The 20,577-nt window shown below is 38.8% G+C and overlaps 1 protein-coding gene across 3 annotated transcripts in view; it reads right to left on the reverse strand.

The window, feature by feature from the left end:
- The window catches only part of ccdc125 (coiled-coil domain containing 125), an 82,490-nt gene that overhangs the window by 45,007 nt on the left and 16,906 nt on the right, over positions 1-20,577 (reverse strand). For all 3 annotated transcript variants that reach the window (XM_086313134.1, XM_086313135.1, XM_086313133.1), the window contains 4 exons: positions 16,147-16,232; positions 15,991-16,073; positions 15,802-15,914; positions 14,700-14,804 (listed from right to left, as the gene is read on the reverse strand). In XM_086313134.1, coding sequence (XP_086169260.1) covers positions 14,700-14,804; positions 15,802-15,914; positions 15,991-16,073; positions 16,147-16,232 — 387 coding nt within the window. The remainder of the gene's footprint in view (positions 1-14,699; positions 14,805-15,801; positions 15,915-15,990; positions 16,074-16,146; positions 16,233-20,577) is intronic.

Genomic DNA, 20,577 nt, shown 5'->3' on the forward strand with positions numbered 1-20,577 from the left:
GCTGTGGACACAGCAGCAGTTTTAAAAAAGATTTTAAGATTAATTTTTTTGCTCCTCTCACTCTAGCAGTTGAGCTGCCTCACTCTAGCCCCAACATTCCGTCCCATACACACCCATTATAAACTCTGAAACGGGTGAAAAAACATCATGAAACTTAAACTGGAACTGAAGAAAAAGTATAATAGATATTGAAAAGATAAATACAAGTTGAATAGTTGAATGTCTTGTCTTCGTTTTAAAGTTTGAATGGTGGCTCTATGTCAATGTATGTGGAAGTAGTAAGAGTTTAAAAATGAGTAAGTTGAATGAGGATTTGAAGGGTCTCCCCATTGAAATACATTATAAATTTTTGTTGAATAAAGTTGAATAAAATTAAAAATATAAATGTTAAAAATATGAAAAGTAGAAGCAGTGTTGTCCAAAAGAATAGGAATCTAACGGTGTTTGAATGTTTTTTCTAAGTTGAACGGTTTTGAAGTTATAGGATTACAAAAAACGTACGGAATAGATAAAATATAATAATAATAATAACTAGAAAGTGCATTTTCTGAAGAAACTGCAGTGTGAATGCTTGAATCTGAATGTATGCACTGAAATGAATTAATTGCTGAATTTTGAGTTAAAAATATTGAATGAAATTTAAAAAAAAAACAAAAAAAAAAACAACCAAATTTAACCTGAAAACAAAGGTGCTGAACTGCTAAAAGCTGAAGGTTACACAGAAGCAGAAGTTGGAAAAAAGCTGAAAATGTTTTAAATGTAAATTAGAAAACCCTAAGAAATGAGAAAAGAACATTTAGAGTCAGAAAACATCTGAATGAATATTAAAAGTTCATATTCTTTGAATCACTGAATGAAGAAAATGTGATCCCTCCACTTTGATCCACACAGTTTAAAAAGTTTAAATGTCTGAGCTTTGAAAGACAAGATGTTGGAAAGAGAACAACGATGGCGACGTTTTGAGGGTAAAATGATGGCTTTAACACTGTGGACACAGCAGCAGTTGAAAGAGAAGTGTTTAAGATGAATCTTGGCAGAGTGGCAGAGAGAGCTCGTTAAGCAGGCAGGTGTGAGCCTGGTTGCTATAGTGACCGCACCCAATGGCTCCATACACACGACACAGACATGCACCTCACTTTTGCTGCTTAAAATGAACAGAAAAGTCAGGCCGAAACAAATCGTTCCCAAATGAAAAGTACATGTCGTATTGACAAAATTCTTTCACCGTGAGCGACAGCCATGTCTAGTCTACCTAATTCTCAGTTTTCATGCCTGTGGAGCTTATTATATGGACGTGGTGACAGTGTAAAGACACCATGCTCTTCTGATTTTCAAACGAACCTTCTGAGCCATTTTAACATTAGAGTCTATGGAAGAGTTGGAGGGAGGAGGCTGTGCATTGGTGACATTTATGAAAGAACCATAACACCTAGGACAATAGTAAACACATTGGATGAAAGAGGACAGCCATGGCTACGTTTTGAGGGTAAAATCATACCTGTAGAGCAAACGCTGCGGACACAGCAGCAGTTTTAAAAATGATTTTAAGATTAATTTTTTTGCTCCTCTCACTCTAGCAGTTGAGCTGCCTCACTCTAGCCCCAACATTCCGTCCCATACACACCCATTATAAACTCTGAAACGGGTGAAAAAACATCATGAAACTTAAACTGGAACTGAAGAAAAAGTATAATAGATATTGAAAAGATAAATACAAGTTGAATAGTTGAATGTCTTGTCTTCGTTTTAAAGTTTGAATGGTGGCTCTATGTCAATGTATGTGGAAGTAGTAAGAGTTTAAAAATGAATAAGTTGAATGAGAATTTGAAGGGTCTCCCCATTGAAATACATGGGAAATTTTGGGAAATTTTTTTTGAATAAAGTTGAATAAAATTAAAAATATAAATGTTAAAAATATGAAAAATAGAAGCAGTCATGTCCAAAAGAAGAGGAATCTAATGGTGTTTGAATGGTTTTTCTAAGTTGAACGGTTTTGAAGGAGTAGGAGTACAAAAAACGTACGGAATACAGAATAAAATATAATAATAATAATAAAGATTAGAACTAGAAAGTGCATTTTCTGAAGAAACTGCAGTGTGAATGCTTGAATCTGAATGTATGCACTGAAATGAATTAATTGCTGAATTTTGAGTTAAAAATATTGAATGAGATAAAAAAAAAACCAAAAAAAAAAAACCGAATTTAACCTGAAAACAAAGGTGCTGAACTGCTAAAAGCTGAAGGTTACACAGAAGAAGAAGTTGGAAAAAAACTGAAAATGTTTTAAATGTAAATTAGAAAACCCTAAGAAATGAGAAAAGAACATTTAGAGTCAGAAAACATCTGAATGAATATTAAAAGGTCATATTCTTTGAATCACTGAATGACTCAAATGTGATCCCTCCACTTTGATCCACACAGTTTAAAAAGTTTAAATGCCTGAGCTTTGAAAGATACGGTGTTGGAAAGAGAACAATAATGGCGACAATTTGAGGGTAAAATGATGGCTGTAACACTGTGGACACAGCAGCAGTTGAAAGAGAAGTGCTTAAGATGAATTTTGGCAGAGTGGCAGGCAGAGCTCGTTAAGCAGGCAGGTGTGAGCCTGGTTGCTATAGTGACCGCACCCAATGGCTCCATACACACGCACACAGACATGCACCTCACTTTTGCTGCTTAAAATGAACAGAAAAGTCAGGCCGAAACAAATCGCTCCCAAATGAAAAGTAAAAGTCGTATTGACAAAATTCTTTCACCGTGAGCGACAGCAATGTCTAGTCTACCTAATTCTCAGTTTTCATGCCTGTGGAGTTTATTATATGGACGTGGTGACAGTGGAAAGACACCATGCTCTTCTGATTTTCAAACGAACCTTCTGAGCCATTTTAACATTAGAGTCTATGGAAGAGTTGGAGGGAGGAGGCTGTGCATTGGTGACATTTATGAAAGAACCATAACACCTAGTACAATAGTAAACACATTGGATGAAAGAGGACAGCCATGGCTACGTTTTGAGGGTAAAATCATACCTGTAGAGCAAACGCTGCGGACACAGCAGCAGTTTTAAAAAAGATTTTAAGATTAATTTTTTTGCTCCTCTCACTCTAGCAGTTGAGCTGCCTCACTCTAGCCCCAACATTCCGTCCCATACACACCCATTATAAACTCTGAAACGGGTGAAAAAACATCATGAAACTTAAACTGGAACTGAAGAAAAAGTATAACAGATATTGAAAAGATAAATACAAGTTGAATAGTTGAATGTCTTGTCTTCGTTTTAAAGTTTGAATGGTGGCTCTATGTGAACGTATGTTGAAGTAGTAAGGGTTTAAAAATGAGTAAGTTGAATGAGAATTTGAAGGGTCTCCCCATTGAAATACATGGGAAATTTTTGTTGAATAAAGTTGAATAAAATTAAAAATATAAATGTTAAAAATGAGAAAAATAGAAGCAGTCATGTCCAAAAGAATAGGAATCTAACGGTGTTTGAATGGTTTTTCTAAGTTGAACGGTTTCGAAGGAGTTAGATGCCAAAAAACGTACGGAATATATAATAATAATAAAGATTCGAATAACAATACTGTGAATGCTTTTCAAGCATTCACACTAATAACAATACTGTGAATGCTTTTCAAGCATTCACACTAATAATAAAGATTCGAATAACAATACTGTGAATGCTTTTCAAGCATTCACACTAATAAAGATTCGAATAACAATACTGTGAATGCTTTTCAAGCATTCACACTAATAAAGATTAGAATAACAATACTGTGAATGCTTTTCAAGCATTCACACTAATAACTAGAAAGTGCATTTTCTGAAGAAACTGCAGTGTGAATGCTTGAATCTGAATGTATGCACTGAAATGAATTAATTGCTGAATTTTGAGTTAAAAATATTGAATGAGATTAAAAAAAAAACAAAAAAAAAAAACGAATTTAACCTGAAAACAAAGGTGCTGAACTGCTAAAAGCTGAAGGTTACACAGAAGAAGGAGTTGGAAAAAAACTGAAAATGTTTTAAATGTAAATTAGAAAACCCTAAGAAATGAGAAAAGAACATTTAGAGTCAGAAAACATCTGAATGAATATTAAAAGGTCATATTCTTTGAATCACTGAATGACTCAAATGTGATCCCTCCACTTTGATCCACACAGTTTAAAAAGTTTAAATGCCTGAGCTTTGAAAGATACGGTGTTGGAAAGAGAACAATAATGGCGACGTTTTGAGGGTAAAATGATGGCTGTAACACTGTGGACACAGCAGCAGTTGAAAGAGAAGTGCTTAAGATGAATCTTGGTACAGTGGCAGGCAGAGCTCGTTAAGCAGGCAGGTGTGAGCCTGGTTGCTATAGTGACCGCACCCAATGGCTCCATACACACGTACACAGACATGCGCCTCACTTTTGCTGCTTAAAATGAACAGAAAAGTCAGGCCAAAACAAATCGTTCCCAAATGAAAAGTAAAAGTCGTATTGACAAAATTCTTTCACCGTGAGTGACAGCAATGTCTAGTCTACTGAATTCTCAGTTTTCATGCCTGTGGAGTTTATTATATGGACGTGGTGACAGTGTAAAGACACCATGCTCTTCTGATTTTCAAACGAACCTTCTGAGCCATTTTAACATTAGAGTCTATGGAAGAGTTGGAGGGAGGAGGCTGTGCATTGGTGACATTTACGAAAGAACCATAACACCTAGGGCAATAGTAAACACATTGGATGAAAGAGGACAGCGATGGCTACGTTTTGAGGGTAAAATCATACCTGTAGAGCAAACGCTGCGGACACAGCAGCAGTTTTAAAAAAGATTTTAAGATTAATTTTTTTGCTCCTCTCACTCTAGCAGTTGAGCTGTCTCACTCTAGCCCCAACATTCCGTCCCATACACACCCATTATAAACTTTGAAACGGGTGAAAAAACATCATGAAACTTAAACTGGAACTGAAGAAAAAGTATAATAGATATTGAAAAGATAAATACAAGTTGAATAGTTGAATGTCTTGTCTTCGTTTTAAAGTTTGAATGGTGGCTCTATGTCAATGTATGTGGAAGTAGATACAGTTTAAAGAGGAGGAAGTTGAATGAGAATTTGAAGGGTCTCCCCATTGAAATACATTATAAATTTTTGTTGAAAAAAGTTGAATAAAATTAAAAATATAAATGTTAAAAATGAGAAAAATAGAAGCAATGTTGTCCAAAAGAATAGGAATCTAACGGTGTTTGAATGGTTTTTCTAAGTTGAACGGTTTTGAAGGAGATAGATTACAAAAAACGTACGGAATACAGAATAATAATAAAATAGAACTAGAAAGTGCATTTTCTGAGGAAACTGCAGTGTGAATGCTTGAATCTGAATGTATGCACTGAAATGAATTAATTGCTGAATTTTGAGTTAAAAATATTGAATGAGATTAAAAAACAACAACAAAAAAAACCGAATTTAACCTGAAAACAAAGGTGCTGAACTGCTAAAAGCTGAAGGTTACACAGAAGAAGGAGTTGGAAAAAAACTGAAAATGTTTTAAATGTAAATTAGAAAACCCTAAGAAATGAGAAAAGAACATTTAGAGTCAGAAAACATCTGAATGAATATTAAAAGGTCATATTCTTTGAATCACTGAATGACTCAAATGTGATCCCTCCACTTTGATCCACACAGTTTAAAAAGTTTAAATGCCTGAGCTTTGAAAGACACGGTGTTGGAAAGAGAACAATAATGGCGACGTTTTGAGGGTAAAATGATGGCTGTAACACTGTGGACACAGCAGCAGTTGAAAGAGAAGTGCTTAAGATGAATCTTGGTACAGTGGCAGGGAGAGCTCGTTAAGCAGGCAGGTGTGAGCCTGGTTGCTATAGTGACCGCACCCAATGGCTCCATACACACGACACAGACATGCGCCTCACTTTTGCTGCTTAAAATGAACAGAAAAGTCAGGCCGAAACAAATCGTTCCCAAATGAAAAGTAAAAGTCGTATTGACAAAATTCTTTCACCGTGAGCGACAGCAGCTTCTAGTCTACTGAATTCTCAGTTTTCATGCCTGTGGAGTTTATTATATGGACGTGGTGACAGTGGAAAGACACCATGCTCTTCTGATTTTCAAACGAACCTTCTGAGCCATTTTAACATTAGAGTCTATGGAAGAGTTGGAGGGAGGAGGCTGTGCATTGGTGACATTTACGAAAGAACCATAACACCTAGGACAATAGTAAACACATTGGATGAAAGAGGACAGCCATGGCTACGTTTTGAGGGTAAAATCATACCTGTAGAGCAAACGCTGCGGACACAGCAGCAGTTTTAAAAAAGATTTTAAGATTAATTTTTTTGCTCCTCTCACTCTAGCAGTTGAGCTGCCTCACTCTAGCCCCAACATTCCGTCCCATACACACCCATTATAAACTCTGAAACGGGTGAAAAAACATCATGAAACTTAAACTGGAACTGAAGAAAAAGTATAATAGATATTGAAAAGATAAATACAAGTTGAATAGTTGAATGTCTTGTCTTCGTTTTAAAGTTTAAATGGTGGCTCTATGTCAATGTATGTGGAAGTAGTAAGAGTTTAAAAATGAGTAAGTTGAATGAGAATTTGAAGGGTCTCCCCATTGAAATACATGGGAAATTTTTGTTGAATAAAGTTGAATAAAATTAAAAATATAAATGTTAAAAATGAGAAAAATAGAAGCAGTCATGTCCAAAATAATAGGAATCTAACGATGTTTGAATGGTTTTTCTAAGTTGAACGGTTTTGAAGGAGTAGGCTTTCAAAAAACGTACGGAAGAATAAAATAGAACTAGAAAGTGCATTTTCTGAAGAAACTGCAGTGTGAATGCTTGAATCTGAATGTATGCATTGAAATGAAATAATCACTGAATTTAAGTTAAAAATTTTGAATGAGATTTAAAAAAAAAACCCGAATTTAACCTGAAAACAAAAGTGCTGAACTGCTAAAAGCTGAAGGTTACACAGAAGAAGAAGTTGGAAAAAAGCTGAAAATGCTTTAAATGTAAATTAGAAAACCCTAAGAAATGAGAAAAGAACATTTAGAGTCAGAAAACATCTGAATGAATATTAAAAGGTCATATTCTTTGAATCACTGAATGACTCAAATGTGATCCCTCCACTTTGATCCACACAGTTTAAAAAGTTTAAATGCCTGAGCTTTGAAAGACACGGTGTTGGAAAGAGAACAATAATGGGGACAATTTGAGGGTAAAATGATGGCTGTAACACTGTGGACACAGCAGCAGTTGAAAGAGAAGTGCTTAAGATGAATCTTGGTACAGTGGCAGGCAGAGCTCGTTAAGCAGGCAGGTGTGAGCCTGGTTGCTATAGTGACCGCACCCAATGGCTCCATACACACGTACACAGACATGCGCCTCACTTTTGCTGCTTAAAATGAACAGAAAAGTCAGGCCGAAACAAATCGTTCCCAAATGAAAAGTAAAAGTCGTACTGACAAAATTCTTTCACCGTGAGCGACAGCCATGTCTAGTCTACCTAATTCTCAGTTTTCATGCCTGTGGAGTTTATTATATGGACGTGGTGACAGTGTAAAGACACCATGCTCTTCTGATTTTCAAACGAACCTTCTGAGCCATTTTAACATTAGAGTCTATGGAAGAGTTGGAGGGAGGAGGCTGTGCATTGGTGACATTTATGAAAGAACCGTAACACCTAGGACAATAGTAAACACATTGGATGAAAGAGGACAGCCATGGCTACGTTTTGAGGGTAAAATCATACCTGTAGAGCAAACGCTGCGGACACAGCAGCAGTTTTAAAAAAGATTTTAAGATAAATTTTTTTGCTCCTCTCACTCTAGCAGTTGAGCTGTCTCACTCTAGCCCCAACATTCCGTCCCATACACACCCATTATAAACTTTGAAACGGGTGAAAAAACATCATGAAACTTAAACTGGAACTGAAGAAAAAGTATAATAGATATTGAAAAGATAAATACAAGTTCAATAGTTGAATGTCTTGTCTTCGTTTTAAAGTTTGAATGGTGGCTCTATGTCAATGTATGTGGAAGTAGATACAGTTTAAAGAGGAGGAAGTTGAATGAGAATTTGAAGGGTCTCCCCATTGAAATACATTATAAATTTTTGTTGAAAAAAGTTGAATAAAATTAAAAATATAAATGTTAAAAATGAGAAAAATAGAAGCAATGTTGTCCAAAAGAATAGGAATCTAACGGTGTTTGAATGGTTTTTCTAAGTTGAACGGTTTTGAAGGAGTAGGCTTTCAAAAAACGTACGGAAAAATAATAAAATATAACTAGAAAGTGCATTTTCTGAAGAAACTGCAGTGTGAATGCTTGAATCTGAATGTATGCACTGAAATGAATTAATTGCTGAATTTTGAGTTAAAAATATTGAATGAGATTAAAAAACAAAACAAAAAAACCCCCGAATTTAACCTGAAAACAAAGGTGCTGAACTGCTAAAAGCTGAAGGTTACACAGAAGAAGGAGTTGGAAAAAAAACTGAAAATGTTTTAAATGTAAATTAGAAAACCCTAAGAAATGAGAAAAGAACATTTAGAGTCAGAAAACATCTGAATGAATATTAAAAGGTCATATTCTTTGAATCACTGAATGACTCAAATGTGATCCCTCCACTTTGATCCACACAGTTTAAAAAGTTTAAATGCCTGAGCTTTGAAAGATACGGTGTTGGAAAGAGAACAATAATGGCGACAATTTGAGGGTAAAATGATGGCTGTAACACTGTGGACACAGCAGCAGTTGAAAGAGAAGTGCTTAAGATGAATCTTGGCACAGTGGCAGGCAGAGCTCGTTAAGCAGGCAGGTGTGAGCCTGGTTGCTATAGTGACCGCACCCAATGGCTCCATACACACGTACACAGACATGCACCTCACTTTTGCTGCTTAAAATGAACAGAAAAGTCAGGCCGAAACAAATCGTTCCCAAATGAAAAGTAAAAGTCGTATTGACAAAATTCTTTCACCGTGAGCGACAGCAGCTTCTAGTCTACTGAATTCTCAGTTTTCATGCCTGTGGAGTTTATTATATGGACGTGGTGACAGTGGAAAGACACCATGCTCTTCTGATTTTCAAACGAACCTTCTGAGCCGTTTTAACATTAGAGTCTATGGAAGAGTTGGAGGGAGGAGGCTGTGCATTGGTGACATTTATGAAAGAACCATAACACCTAGGACAATAGTAAACACATTGGATGAAAGAGGACAACGATGGCTACGTTTTGAGGGTAAAATCATACCTGTAGAGCAAACGCTGCGGACACAGCAGCAGTTTTAAAAAATATTTTAAGATTAATTTTTTTGCTCCTCTCACTCTAGCAGTTGAGCTGCCTCACTCTAGCCCCAACATTCCGTCCCATACACACCCATTATAAACTCTGAAACGGGTGAAAAAACATCATGAAACTTAAACTGGAACTGAAGAAAAAGTATAATAGATATTGAAAAGATAAATACAAGTTGAATAGTTGAATGTCTTGTCTTCGTTTTAAAGTTTGAATGGTGGCTCTATGTCAACGTATGTGGAAGTAGTAAGAGTTTAAAAATGAGTAAGTTGAATGAGAATTTGAAGGGTCTCCCCATTGAAATACATGGGAAATTTTTGTTGAATAAAGTTGAATAAAATTAAAAATATAAATGTTAAAAATGAGAAAAATAGAAGCAATGTTTTCCAAAATAATAGGAATCTAACGATGTTTGAATGGTTTTTCTAAGTTGAACGGTTTTGAAGGAGTAGGCTTTCAAAAAACGTACGGAATACAGAATAAAATATAATAATAAAGATTAGAAGAACAATACTGTGAATGCTTTTCAAGCATTCACACTAATAATAACTAGAAAGTGCATTTTCTGAAGAAACTGCAGTGTGAATGCTTGAATCTGAATGTATGCACTGAAATGAATTAATTACTGAATTTTGAGTTAAAAATATTGAATGAGATAAAAAAAAACAACCCTGAATTTAACCTGAAAACAAAAGTGCTGAACTGCTAAAAGCTGAAGGTTACACAGAAGAAGAAGTTGGAAAAAAGCTGAAAATGTTTTAATTGTAAATTAGAAAACCCTAAGAAATGAGAAAAGAACATTTAGAGTCAGAAAACATCTGAATGAATATTAAAAGGTCATATTCTTTGAATCACTGAATGACTCAAATGTGATCCCTCCACTTGGACCCACACAGTTTAAAAAGTTTAAATGCCTGAGCTTTGAAAGACACGGTGTTGGAAAGAGAACAATAATGGCGACAATTTGAGGGTAAAATGATGGCTGTAACACTGTGGACACAGCAGCAGTTGAAAGAGAAGTGCTAAAGATGAATCTTGGTACAGTGGCAGGCAGAGCTCGTTAAGCAGGCAGGTGTGAGCCTGGTTGCTATAGTGACTGCACCCAATGGCTCCATACACACGTACACAGACATGCGCCTCACTTTTGCTGCTTAAAATGAACAGAAAAGTCAGGCCGAAACAAATTGCTCCCAAATGAAAAGTATAGGTCGTATTGACAAAATTCTTTCACCGTGAGCGGCAGCAATGTCTAGTCTACCTAATTCTCAGTTTTCATGCCTGTGGAGTTTATTATATGGACGTGGTGACAGTGTAAAAACACCATGCTCTTCTGATTTTCAAACCAACCTTCTGAGCCGTTTTAACATTAGAGTCTATGGAAGAGTTGGAGGGAGGAGGCTGTGCATTGGTGACATTTACGAAAGAACCATAACACCTAGGACAATAGTAAACACATTGGATGAAAGAGGACAGCGATGGCTACGTTTTGAGGGTAAAATCATACCTGTAGAGCAAACGCTGCGGACACAGCAGCAGTTTTAAAAAAGATTTTAAGATTAATTTTTTTCGCTCCTCTCACTCTAGCAGTTGAGCTGTCTCACTCTAGCCCCAACATTCCGTCCCATACACACCCATTATAAACTCTGAAACGGGTGAAAAAACATCATGAAACTTAAACTGGAACTGAAGAAAAAGTATAATAGATATTGAAAAGATAAATACAAGTTGAATAGTTGAATGTCTTGTCTTCGTTTTAAAGTTTGAATGGTGGCTCTATGTCAACGTATGTGGAAGTAGTAAGAGTTTAAAAATGAGTAAGTTGAATGAGAATTTGAAGGGTCTCCCCATTGAAATACATGGGAAATTTTTGTTGAATAAAGTTGAATAAAATTAAAAATATAAATGTTAAAAATGAGAAAAATACAAGCAATCATGTCCAAAAGAATAGGAATCTAATGGTGTTTGAATGGTTTTTCTAAGTTGAACGGTTTTGAAGGAGTAGGCTTTCAAAAAACGTACGGAATAGATAAAATATAATAACTAGAAAGTGCATTTTCTGAAGAAACTGCAGTGTGAATGCTTGAATCTGAATGTATGCACTGAAATGAATTAATTGCTGAATTTTGAGTTAAAAATATTGAATGAGATTAAAAAAAAACAAAAAAAAAATGAATTTAACCTGAAAACAAAGGTGCTGAACTGCTAAAAGCTGAAGGTTACACAGAAGGAGTTGGAAAAAAACTGAACATGTTTTAAATGTAAATTAGAAAACCCTAAGAAATGAGAAAAGAACATTTAGAGTCAGAAAACATCTGAATGAATATTAAAAGGTCATATTCTTTGAATCACTGAATGACTAAAATGTGATCCCTCCACTTTGATCCACACAGTTTAAAAAGTTTAAATGCCTGAGCTTTGAAAGATACGGTGTTGGAAAGAGAACAATAATGGCGACAATTTGAGGGTAAAATGATGGCTGTAACACTGTGGACACAGCAGCAGTTGAAAGAGAAGTGCTTAAGATGAATCTTGGTACAGTGGCAGGCAGAGCTCGTTAAGCAGGCAGGTGTGAGCCTGGTTGCTATAGTGACCGCACCCAATGGCTCCATACACACGTACACAGACATGCGCCTCACTTTTGCTGCTTAAAATGAACAGAAAAGTCAGGCCGAAACAAATCGTTCCCAAATGAAAAGTAAAAGTCGTATTGACGAAATTCTTTCACCGTGAGTGACAGCAATGTCTAGTCTACTGAATTCTCAGTTTTCATGCCTGTGGAGTTTATTATATGGACGTGGTGACAGTGGAAAGACACCATGCTCTTCTGATTTTCAAACGAACCTTCTGAGCCATTTTAACATTAGAGTCTATGGAAGAGTTGGAGGGAGGAGGCTGTGCATTGGTGACATTTACGAAAGAACCATAACACCTAGGACAATAGTAAACACACTGGATGAAAGAGGACAGCGATGGCTACGTTTTGAGGGTAAAATCATACCTGTAGAGCAAACGCTGCGGACACAGCAGCAGTTTTAAAAAAGATTTTAAGATTAATTTTTTTGCTCCTCTCACTCTAGCAGTTGAGCTGCCTCACTCTAGCCCCAACATTCCGTCCCATACACACCCATTATAAACTCTGAAACGGGTGAAAAAACATCATGAAACTTAAACTGGAACTGAAGAAAAAGTATAATAGATATTGAAAAGATAAATACAAGTTGAATAGTTGAATGTCTTGTCTTCGTTTTAAAGTTTGAATGGTGGCTCTATGTCAACGTATGTTGAAGTAGTAAGAGTTTAAAAATGAGTAAGTTGAATGAGAATTTGAAGGGTCTCCCCATTGAAATACATGGGAAATTTTTGTTGAATAAAGTTGAATAAAATTAAAAATATAAATGTTAAAAATGAGAAAAGTAGAAGCACACCATTCCAAAAGAAGAGGAATCTAATGGTGTTTGAATGGTTTTTCTAAGTTGAACGGTTTTGAAGGAGATAGTCGGCGAAAAACGTACGGAATAGGAAAAAATAATAATAAAGATTAGAAGAACAATACTGTGAATGCTTTTCAAGCATTCACACTAATAACTAGAAAGTGCATTTTCTGAAGAAACTGCAGTGTGAATGCTTGAATCTGAATGTATGCACTGAAATGAATTAATTACTGAATTTAAGTTAAAAATCTTGAATGAGATAAAAAAAAAACCCGAATTTAACCTGAAAACAAAAGTGCTGAACTGCTAAAAGCTGAAGGTTACACAGAAGAAGAAGTTGGAAAAAAGCTGAAAATGTTTTAATTGTAAATTAGAAAAACCTAAGAAATGAGAAAAGAACATTTAGAGTCAGAAAACATCTGAATGAATATTAAAAGGTCATATTCTTTGAATCACTGAATGACTCAAATGTGATCCCTCCACTTTGATCCACACAGTTTAAAAAGTTTAAATGCCTGAGCTTTGAAAGACAAGATGTTGGAAAAAGAACAACGATGGCGACGTTTTGAGGGTAAAATGATGGCTGTGACACTGTGGACACAGCAGCAGTTGAAAGAGAAGTGTTTAAGATAAATCTTGGCAGAGAGAGAGAGAGAGAGAGAGCTCGTTAAGCAGGCAGGTGTGAGCCTGGTTGCTATAGTGACTGCACGCAATGGCTCCATACACACGACACAGACATGCACCTCACTTTTGCTCCTTAAAATGAACAGAAAAGTCAGGCCGAAACAAATCGTTCCCAAATGAAAAGTAAAAGTCGTATTGACGAAATTCTTTCACCGTGAGCGACAGCAGCTTCTAGTCTACCAAATTCTCAGTTTTCATGTCTGTGGAGTTTATTATATGGACGTGGTGACAGTGGAAAGACACCATGCTCTTCTGATTTTCAAACGAACCTTCTGAGCCATTTTAACATTAGAGTCTATGGAAGAGTTGGAGGGAGGAGGCTGTGCATTGGTGACATTTATGAAAGAACCATAACACCTAGGACAATAGTAAACACATTGGATGAAAGAGGACAGCCATGGCTACGTTTTGAGGGTAAAATCATACCTGTAGAGCAAACGCTGTGGACACAGCAGCAGTTTTAAAAAAGATTTTAAGATTAATTTTTTTGCTCCTCTCACTCTAGCAGTTGAGCTGTCTCACTCTAGCCCCAACATTCCGTCCCATACACACCCATTATAAACTCTGAAACGGGTGAAAAAACATCATGAAACTTAAACTGGAACTGAAGAAAAAGTATAATAGATATTGAAAAGATAAATACAAGTTGAATAGTTGAATGTCTTGTCTTCATTTTAAAGTTTGAATGGTGGCTCTATGTCAATGTATGTGGAAGTAGTAAGAGTTTAAAAATGAGTAAGTTGAATGAGAATTTGAAGGGTCTCCCCATTGAAATACATGGGAAATTTTTGTTGAATAAAGTTGAATAAAATTAAAAATATAAATGTTAAAAATGAGAAAATTAGAAGCAGTCATGTCCAAAATAATAGGAATCTAACGATGTTTGAATGGTTTTTCTAAGTTGAACGGTTTTGAAGGAGTAGGCTTTCAAAAAACGTACGGAAAAATAATAAAATATAATAATAATAAAGATTAGAAGAACAATACTGTGAATGCTTTTCAAGCATTCACACTAATAAAGATTAGAAGAACAATACTGTGAATGCTTTTCAAGCATTCACACTAATAAAGATTAGAATAACAATACTGTGAATGCTTTTCAAGCATTCACACTAATAAAGATTAGAAGAACAATACTGTGAATGCTTTTCAAGCATTCACACTAATAATAATAAAGATTAGAATAACAATACTGTGAATGCTTTTCAAGCATTCACACTAATAACTGACCCGAATAGAACAAAAGTTGGAACTTGGTGCAGTGACAGAGTTACATGACGTTTACCTCCTGTTGTAACTGGACCAACTGCTTCCTGCTGGCAGCAGCAGTCCGACTACATGGACACGGTTCAGTATCAAACGCACACTGGCAGGCTCCCAGTACAGTCAACTGGAAAACAGAGATTAGAAAGGATACGACTGAGTACAAGTGCAAGTTAATGATAATTAACTGTGTTGCCCAGCTGTGGCAGAGTGGTTCAGGGAGTGATCACACACCAGCTGTGCATCTAATAACGTATTCCTCTTATTTAGTGAAACACCTGGAAGCTGCAGCCTGGTTACCTGTTGTATGTGGTAGCGTGGTCTCCTGCTACAGTTACACTTATAACTGCAAAACTGTTTGTTATTTGATCATTATTCACTACATAACGACTTACTTGTTATATTTGATCTTATTTATTGCTTTAAAGCATTAAGTGAGGGGCTACAAACTTTATTTCATCATAGCTGTTCAACACAAATGACAACACATTCACCTTTCAGTGTAACAACACATGCAATCAGTAAACACGCTTCAGGTAAACAGTGTGAAGGTCTTATTGTTTCTGATATGATGTTTGGTGTGGACCCTCGCCCTCCTCGTAGACACACCTATGGTATCATTTCAAATCACCTCGTTCTCGAGTCTTTGTATCCACAAACCTTTCAGATAGCTTGACCTTGAGGTCGAGGTCACCGAGAGTCAAACTGCTCCGAGATTCTTAGCAGACACATCTATGACATCGACCCTACGTCGCCTCGTTCTCATTGCATTCACAGATTTGGGTGTAGATGCTGAGGCGTACAAACCCTTACCTATTACTGGCCCTGCTGTGCTCTTTGGTAGGGTAAATTCTTGTTCCGTTCCTAAATGAACGATTACAGATCAAAATTAAGCTGTTTTTACACGTTTTTACACGTTTTTACATGAGCTTCAGAAGTGTACATGGAAGAGAGTCAAGCTGTGCTGATGTTGATCGGTTTGTGACTTCCTGCATCAAAGAGTCAATGCTAGAAAGCAGATGAGCCATAACAACATTCAAATCAGCACAAATGCTTTAAGCAGCTTTTGTGTTGCTGAGAATCACAGCGTATCCCACCCAGCGACCTCCCCCATCGTCTCTCACCTCCAGAACACCTGACTCGGTGTCCAGGCTGTACTGAGGTTTGGTGGCTTGGTAAATTCTCTGCTCCTTCACGTTCAGCATGGAGAGAAGTTCCACGTACTGTCGCTTCAAGGCTGCAGACAGACACACGTTAACCCTCTGCATCACATATAACTTATACAAGCATCTACATGTGTTGGACTCATTTACCAGAGTTTTCTGCTCGGAGCTGCTGGCTCTCACTCTCCATCTCCTGCAACTTGTCAGTCAGAATCTTGTTCTCACCTGACATTCTGATCATAAAGCAGCAGCGTTATGATGCAGGTAAGAGACCAGAGACAGAAGTGTATGCAGAGTTAATCTGACCTGTTGTGCTTGTGCTCCCAGGACTGCTCAGATTTCTTCATCTGAGCCTGAGAGAAGCTGAGCTCCCACTGCAAACTGTTCACCTCCTGCAAGCGATGAAGGATTTATCTGCAGTTTCTGATCAGTTTTCAAATGTACAGTCTAATCGCCCACATTTCATACTCTTTCTGATACTATGATGACGTCGGTGTCTGTTACAATAAACACATCAACTCTGTCGTCTCCTTGACTTGGTTAAACTTTAACAGTTTTCATGCTTGTTTTGACAACATAAAAATGCTCTCAGAGAGCAATTCCCATTTAACGCTGGATTGCTAGTACACTGCTGAAAAAAAGGACCACTTCAGATGTCAGTAGGGGAAAAACATCATGCTGATATCTATGCTGACATGAATAATGTGTTAAGAATGAAAGGATGCCACATCATCAAAATGAAATTCAACCTGTAGAGGGTAGATTTCAAAGACACCTCGAAAATCAAAGAATTATGCAGCAGTCTGAAATTTCATTGAGCAACTCAAAACAGTGCTCGGTAGTTTGTTTGGCTCTCAGGTGCTTTGTGCATGCCCAATGACATCCAGGCATGCTCCTAATGAGATGATGGATGGTGTCCTGCAGCATCTCCTCCAGACCAGGGCCTCACTGAACCGAGTCGTCTGAGATGATACCTGCTGGATGAACTGAAACAATGTCCCAGAGCTGTTCTACTAAATTTAGGCCAAGCAAGCGTGGGTGCCAGGTAATGGTGTCAATCCCTTCATCCTCCAGGAACTGCCTGCACACTCTCAGCACATGAGGCCGGGCGTCGTCATGCACCAGGAGAAACACAGGAATCATTGCACCAGCATATGACAATGTCTGTGGATCCAAGGATTTGATCCCAGTACCTAATGACCTGTAGAGGTCTGTGTACTCCATGGATATGCCACCAAACCAGTCACGCTGAACGATGTTACATAAACATGTCTTTCTCCATTGCTTCAGTCACATGTGCTCAGGGTGAACCTCCTCTCATCTGTAAAATATTCTCACAGACCGGCCTTTCAGGTGTCGCGGATAAATACAACAAAATAAAACCAGTACCAAAAAAAAGAAGATTCATTCATAACTGGAAAAGACCCAGGGAAACAGAGTTGATGATAAGAACCATACATTTCACACCCGAGCCTCTTTCCTGGTACCAAACGACTCTCAGACAGGTACTGGTCCGTGGCCCGGTGGTTGGGGACCGCTGCACTAGAGGACGTCATGAAGTTTGGTCCTGATTGGTCGGTCACCGGCTGTTCATTTCGGTCATTTTGTAGCTCTGTGCTCTTCCTGTTTCTCCTGGCAGAAAGAAGCACATACTGATCCTGCTAATGGGCTAAGGACCTTCTATGGCCCTGTCCAGCTCTTCTAGAGTTGCATCCTGTCTCCTTGAATCTCCTCCATACTCTCGATGGGAGACAGAGCAAAGCTTCTGGCATTGTACGTATACATATGCCATCCTAGAGGAGTGGGGCTACGTGTGCAACCTTTGTAGGGTCCACGTATTGCTTCATGCTACTAGTAGAGACAGTGATCGCTGCAAAATGCAAAACTAAAAAAATCTGAAAAATCAGGAGGAAAAAAAAGTCAGTGGTCTCCACCAGTAGACTCTTCCTGTTTTGGGGGTTTTCTCATTGTTGTCCCTCTGGTGCTATTAACTGATTAACAACCCCCTCTGCTACATAGCTGACCTGATCACCATCCCATTACTGACTTGATGCTACACTGCGATTAAAAAAAGGTTCCTTTCAAAGCACAACTTGCCTCATTTACCCATTCACACCCATTTACACCTCTACGCTGTTTCTACGTGCTTTCTGTCTAACTTTCATACCCATTCATATTCTGATGGATGCACTGGAGAGCAACATGGGAGTTAGTACCTTTCCCAAGAATATTTGGCATGCAGACTGGAGCAGACAGTAGGTGACCTGCTCTACCATCTGGGCTACAGCCACCCTAGAACAACCTCACAACATCTTTGTCAGAAGGATTGGATCACAACCAGCGGGAGGTGCACTGAGAAGGGCATCTCTGTGCTCAAAGAACTGGGAGCTCTAAAGGGATCTCATACAGGGTATTTGGGAAGTGGGGGCGGGGCTGGCAGAGGGAGGCTCTCCAACTTATATCATCACAGCACGAGTCTGTCATCCCTGTACAAGAATAGATGTGTAACATAAAACCAGGGCTGCAGGACTGTTTCGTGGCCTGTTAGGGGAGTTAACAGGATAGTTAAGACAGATAGGGCGCTCTCACACCTGAGACAGCTGGGGGGGAAACCCTCCTTAAACCTTCTGAGGTCTCTCGTCTTACCAGATCCTGGATGGGACATGTATTTCACTCAAGAGGGGGCCATTATTAAACCGACACATTCGATTGGAGATTCTGGGTCTTTTGTGGCAGCATCTTTTCATCTTTTTGACTCCCCAGTTATGCTGATGAGGGTCTACCTGTCTGGGATGACTATAAATTTGCTTTTTACTTACCAACCCTAGATTTTTTTCTTGGTGGAAATCGTTTTTCAGATAAATGATACCCCTGAGAGGCACTTTATCTGAGGGAGCAGGCCATCTCTTTTCCCTCTCACCACAAAAAAAGGTCAACACAGACAAAACAACTTGGCTTTTGAATCAACCATTGGAAATGTACACACAATATGCCATTTCTCCCACTCTGTATGATCAACACCTGAATCTTTTGTCAACATCCAAGTTTGAAACTCAATTGCTTAAAACAAAGCAATGTTATTTTTGAAATGGGAGATAAGGCGGTAAACTTCCTGTGCATCAGAGCTGCTGCCCTGTCAAGATTAATCCCAAGGATAAGACTGTGGGACTCGCCAGTCTCTCTCAAACTGCTGTTGAAGCAGGTGTGAGTTTGAGATCTCGCAGACTGGAGCCTCTGCCAACCTTCCCAGCGCACCCTCACTATACGTTTATGTGTGCCAGGTCTGTCCAGCATCCTCCCCACCCCCTGATCTAACTCCCCACCAGGATGTGATCAGCTGACAGCTCAGCCCCTCTCTTTACCCGAGTGTCCAGAACATATGGCCGCAGATCTGATGATGCAATTACAGAATCGATCATCAACCTGCAGCCTAGGATGTCCTGCTGCCACGTGCACTTATGGACACCCTTATGTTTGAACATGTTAAGGACAAACTTTGGTTTGCACATAAGTCCTGTAACAAAATGCTGCTCCCGTTCCTCCCAGTCACATCCCTCCAGGTCTCACTGTCATTGCCTGCATGAGCGTTGATGTTTCCCAGTAGGACAACAGAGTCCCCAGTTGGGGCACCCTCAAGGACCCCGCCCAAGAAGGCCGGGTACTCTGAGCAGTCATTCGGCGCTTACCCTCTCATCCACCGGGAGAATCCACAACATACAGGTAGCAAGCTGAGGGAATACTAGGGTACCCACGCCAGCCCGCCACCTCTCACCCAGTGCAGTGAGTCCAGCCCCTCTCCAGGAGACTGGAGAGTGAGCCCAACTATATCTATCCAGTACCTCTCAACTTCACGCACTAACTCAGACAACTTTCTCACCAGAATGGTGACAGTCCATGTCCCAACCGCCAGTGTCTGTACCCAGGAATCAGTCTGCCAGGGCCTCCGCTCCTGCCACCGCCCAACACACATTGCACCCGACCCCTACGGCACCTCCTGCGGGTGGTGGGGCTTCAGGAGGATAGGCTCATGCTAGGGCTGCTCAATTAATCGAACATTAAAAATGACTGAGCCGATTTTTAGCCCCTCCCTCGTGCTTTACTCTCGCGCTGCTCCGTGTGGCAAATCGAGCGCACCTCTCTGCATTTCGAACACCTGTCACAACAATTAAGAGCAGCGGTCTCCAACCTTTTTTGTGCCACGGACCGGTTTATGCCCGACAATATTTTCACGGACCGGCCTTTAAGGTGTCGCGGATAAATACAACAAAATAAAACTAGTACCAGTACCGGAAAAAAGAAGATTTATTCATAACACACGTGAAAAGACCCAGGAAAACCGAGTAAACGATAAAGACGATAACAAAATAACGCTGAAAACCGATAAAAACCCTGAAAACCATACATTTCACACCTGAGCCTCAACTCTCGCGGCCCGGTACCAAACGACTCACGGACCGCTACCGGTCCGAGGCCCGGGGGTTGGGGACCGCTGATTAAGAGGACCCGAGGGAAGCTCGGAAAGCTGAGCAGAAGTTATTTGGAGAGGAGAGTGACTGCTGTTGGTTGAAAAGAGAGGTAAAAAACTTCAGTGGTGTGGAAACATTATGGGTTGGCGGAGTCAGACGTGCACCAAGTAGACACAGTGTGTAAACTTTGCTACAGTAGCTGCACCACAGAGCAACACTGCAAAGCTCACTAAACATAGATGTTTACATTTTTCATTTATTTCTTATACTG

This window comes from Aulonocara sp. 'chitande type north' Nkhata Bay, linkage group LG12 (genome assembly GCF_057382095.1).
Source record: "Aulonocara sp. 'chitande type north' Nkhata Bay isolate Kocher_YH1m ecotype deep benthic linkage group LG12, A_spYH_male_GT1.1, whole genome shotgun sequence".
Lineage (NCBI taxonomy): Eukaryota > Metazoa > Chordata > Actinopteri > Cichliformes > Cichlidae > Aulonocara > Aulonocara sp. 'chitande type north' Nkhata Bay.